The sequence below is a fragment of the Mizuhopecten yessoensis genome, unplaced genomic scaffold, assembly GCF_002113885.1.
Source record: "Mizuhopecten yessoensis strain PY_sf001 unplaced genomic scaffold, ASM211388v2 scaffold8361, whole genome shotgun sequence".
NCBI classification, from domain to species: Eukaryota; Metazoa; Mollusca; class Bivalvia; order Pectinida; family Pectinidae; genus Mizuhopecten; species Mizuhopecten yessoensis.
Window position 1 is genome coordinate 1,027,694 of NW_018407509.1, and position 4,074 is coordinate 1,031,767.

The 4,074-nt window shown below is 33.9% G+C and overlaps 1 protein-coding gene across 1 annotated transcript in view; it reads left to right on the top strand.

Annotated features, from left to right (window-relative positions):
* LOC110455714 (cholesterol 24-hydroxylase-like) overlaps positions 1–3,777 on the top strand; it is a 38,356-nt gene extending 34,579 nt beyond the window's left edge. The window contains exon 15 of the mRNA XM_021506025.1: positions 2,198–3,777. Coding sequence (XP_021361700.1) covers positions 2,198–2,480 — 283 coding nt within the window. The 3' untranslated portion in view covers positions 2,481–3,777. The remainder of the gene's footprint in view (positions 1–2,197) is intronic.
* The last annotated feature ends 297 nt before the right edge of the window (positions 3,778–4,074 follow it).

The following is a 4,074-nucleotide window of genomic DNA, read 5'->3' on the forward strand; positions in this document are numbered from 1 at the left end:
GAAATCAGCTTGTCTGACTAATGATCGTAAAGCATCATAACTGATAAGCATGAAGATGATACAAAATTATAAGGCTTAATTAATTTAACAATAAATTGATCTGACATTAAGGACCAGGATAGAATTAATTAGTTATACTATGAAAAATAATGGAAACAAAGATTTGTTTGTTAAAAAAAGATCATTAGTTTGATAAGATGATCATTTTGATTCAACTTAATTCCATACTTATTTGTAAATTATAATCCTTTAATAGCATTGGAACCAGTGTATTTATTTTGATGATGATAATATATTTTAACTGAAACTTAAAGTCATATGACTGACTTATTTAACTAATTAGCTGTGCAATTAAGAGGAATCTATTGTATTTAAAAAAGTTTCTTTTATACACTACACATTTAATTGCATATTTCGAGGACTCCAGTATGAATAATTGCATAATATAATTAATTGAATGGGACTATAACACTAATGGTATCTACGCAATTTTTCTTGAAACAATTGTGTCTTTGACTGATATTTTCAAAGGCAATCGTCTACTGCTATTCAAATATACTTGTACATATTCTTTATTCATTATTTGACAAATATCATGATTGAAGGAATCAATGTTAATAATTTGATTTGAAACAGATATAAATTTGAATAAAAAATGTTCCTAATGATATATATGTTACTATTACCTATCTGTTTTCCAAATGAGAAATATACAAGTGATTTTTTTTTTTGATAATTGGATAATAAATTGAGCGAGATCTATATATATACAATATCTTATAATTAATTAGCCGTACATACACATGTATATAGAATAAAAAGAGTACTTTTAACATTTGGAAAAAAACATGTTGCTTCTTCCAGCTTCTTTGTAAGAATGACCCTAATGACCTATACCTTTTCCCCCATCCCTACATCTACCTGTGTGTACAGGTAATAGGTGCTAATGATTAAAACAACACCCTGCCATTACCAGGGCAGATTCTCCACCCAGCTAACAGTTTTCCCCTGCCCCAGGTAATCAGAGGACAGACCTTCGTCTCTTTCTATTGAAGTGTCAATAATTACTGCTTCAGTGACCTTGCCAGGTTTAATCAACAGTTCAAATAATTTCAACAGTTTTATAAATCCATCATTTTGTATTGTATAGAATAAGATCAATCAATTATTAAATAAGATATTGATTCATTGCATGTTTACAAAAAATTAAGTTTCTGAGGTAAATGATCAAATTACCTTTTTTTCTCCAATTTTCTCATTGATATCATAATAAAATTGAGGGGGATACAATTCCTATGGGGGGATACTTTTCCTATGGCCATTTGTTGTATCCGGATACTTATCCTATGGCCAAATATTGTAACCGGATACTTATCCTATGGCCAGTTTTGGTATCCGGGTACTTATCCCATGGGGGATACAAATCTCACATGACACCGGTATTGCTGTATTTAAAATAGTCATCCTCGAAATTCAAGGGGTTACATTAACAAACATTCTCTGAACCCCGGGAATAATGCATACTTGCCAACCCTCCCTATTTAGGAGGTAGACTTGATTTTGGACCCGTACATTTAGTACTTTCAACCAGTATATTAGCTGAACTATATATATCCCTATATTCTCAGATCTAGTAATTTCTCCTGACATAACACCTCAAAATATGTCAATTTAACTCATTCACCCCTGAAATGTCATAATGAACTATTCCAACCATTGATTAGTTCAAATGTGTTTTCAGGGGTGAATGAGTTAGAGGGTCATTTTGTTTTTAGGGGGTATCTACACACATTTTATTTATGTTTCAATTCTGAGCATGTAGAATCTTTCTCACGGAAATTTCAATAAGTTGGCAACTATGATAATGTTACGTCAAATTGAGGGCTTTGTATGCCTCACTTTATGGACTATACAAGAAGCCTAGTTTGATTGCATTTATCACCGTTTCAACAGATAATTTGTTACATGTCAGGATTGTTCTTGTTCAATATTCTCCTGTATAGCAACATTTCTGTTGCAGAAGGTGCCTTATTTACAAAACTAAGCAAAACATCTTCCGTAAATTACAAAATTCAGAACAGAAAGGGAATATTTCTTTAAGAAATAACTGTTTGAATATGTTAAATTAGCATTAAAGTTGGCATATAACCTAAACAATTCTGATTTCATGTTCGGTTTTTTTCCTTTTTGTTTTCAGTTTGAACTGGGAAGATCCCGACTCATTTAAGCCCGAGCGCTTTATGGAGCATATTGACAACGAATCCAGGAAATTCTTGCCGTTTGGTATTGGACCATACATGTGCATTGGTTACAAGTTTTCCTTCATGGAGATGAAAACAGTGCTGGCCTGCCTTATTCACGAGTTCGACTTTAAACTGTCTCCCGGTTACTCTTACAAACGGCAGCAGTCTTTAGTGTTGAAACCATTTCCACGGGCAAGACTCCGAGTGACAAAGATTTCAGGCCAAGCATCTGAGTGATAAAGATTTCAGGACAAGACTTTGAGTGACATAATTATCAGGCCAAGCGTTTGAGTGACAAAGTTTTCAGGCCAAGCCAGTCATAGCCCCAACATGACAGTAGAATGGCGTGTTTGATTTGCAATGGACTATCCTCTTCGGAAGCTGTGACGTCATATTTGTTGTTCCCCTGACGTCATTGTATTGTTTCTTTCCACATGCCATCATCCATACCCTAAGGGGTGACAAATAAATTTGGATCGATAAAAGGGGAGACAATTCAGGGAAAGTTGGGAGATATGTTTTTTCCAACTTGATAATGCCTTCTTTTCATTGACGGTACCTAACCCAGGTATTTTTATTTTTCTCTTCTCTGATTTTGCAAAATGATGAGTTACAGTAATGCAAATATTATATCAGAAGTATAAAAACTAATCTTTGTATATCGTGTTTAGCTGAACTCATTGAAAGAAATTTAAGGACATTCGAAATATTTATGAGTGGACCTACAGAGAATAGATATATGAAAAGTGATGGACAAAGTTCATGAAAATGTTGTGTGATGTTTTTCTCAATCAGCCAAATTGTTGCTCATCAAATATTATTATGCTTTGAATATTTATATCTCAGGTAATCAGTATACTTAACAAACATTTCATTGTTTTCCATTTTATTACATTGTATGACCTTTTTTATACATACTGAAATATATGGTTTTACAGTGAAAATAAAGTTAAGGTTTTATATTATGACAAATAACACACTTCTTGTTTTTATACAAATTCATATGACACAACTAGGGAAATGGGTGACATTTCGATGACTAATACCATATGTCACCTTCATCAGACAAATGGCTGGTAAAGTGTATGTACAATAATATGTAAAAAATGGACAGGATGGCAATAAATTCACCATCGACTTAGCTATGCTATAAGCATATGCCTACATAATTGCTCTAAATTTATAAAATGATGATCAAATTGACAAACCAATTTGGCTACGCTTTATCAAATACCAGGTCATAGATGTGTGAGTGTATGATCCCCCTTGTCTCGATTCAATCTCTATTTACCTACCTGAAGAAAAGTGGGTTACGTATGATATATGTAAATGATAGCAAGTCAAATCTGTGACCAACTTCATAAAGAGACCACCTGTGTTATTGTAATGTTCTCCATTTTTCACTATTTACATTCATCAAATACAGTCAGACCTGCTTTTAATGTTCCTCATGGTAGCAATTTCATTGTAAACTGAACCTGTATTAAGAAACCACCTGTATAAAGAGACCACCTGTATAAAGAGACCACCTGTATAAAGAGACCACCTGTATAAAGAGACCACTTTCAGGACTGTAATAAGACAGAGGTTTTACTTTCAACATCTATGACAACGGTTGGTTAGTCAAGAGGCGCAGTGGATAACGACCTTGCCTTTCTCCAAGACAGCTGGGGTTCAACTCCCTGATCAGACATGAAAAGGTATAGGTCACCTGTCTGGCAATGTGGGTTTTCTCCCCGCTTTTCCAGTTTCCTCCTACAATAAGACCCTGTGGGTGCATCCATCTTGGCCAACAAGAGTGATTAATTAACCCATTCACCCCTAAAGTCAC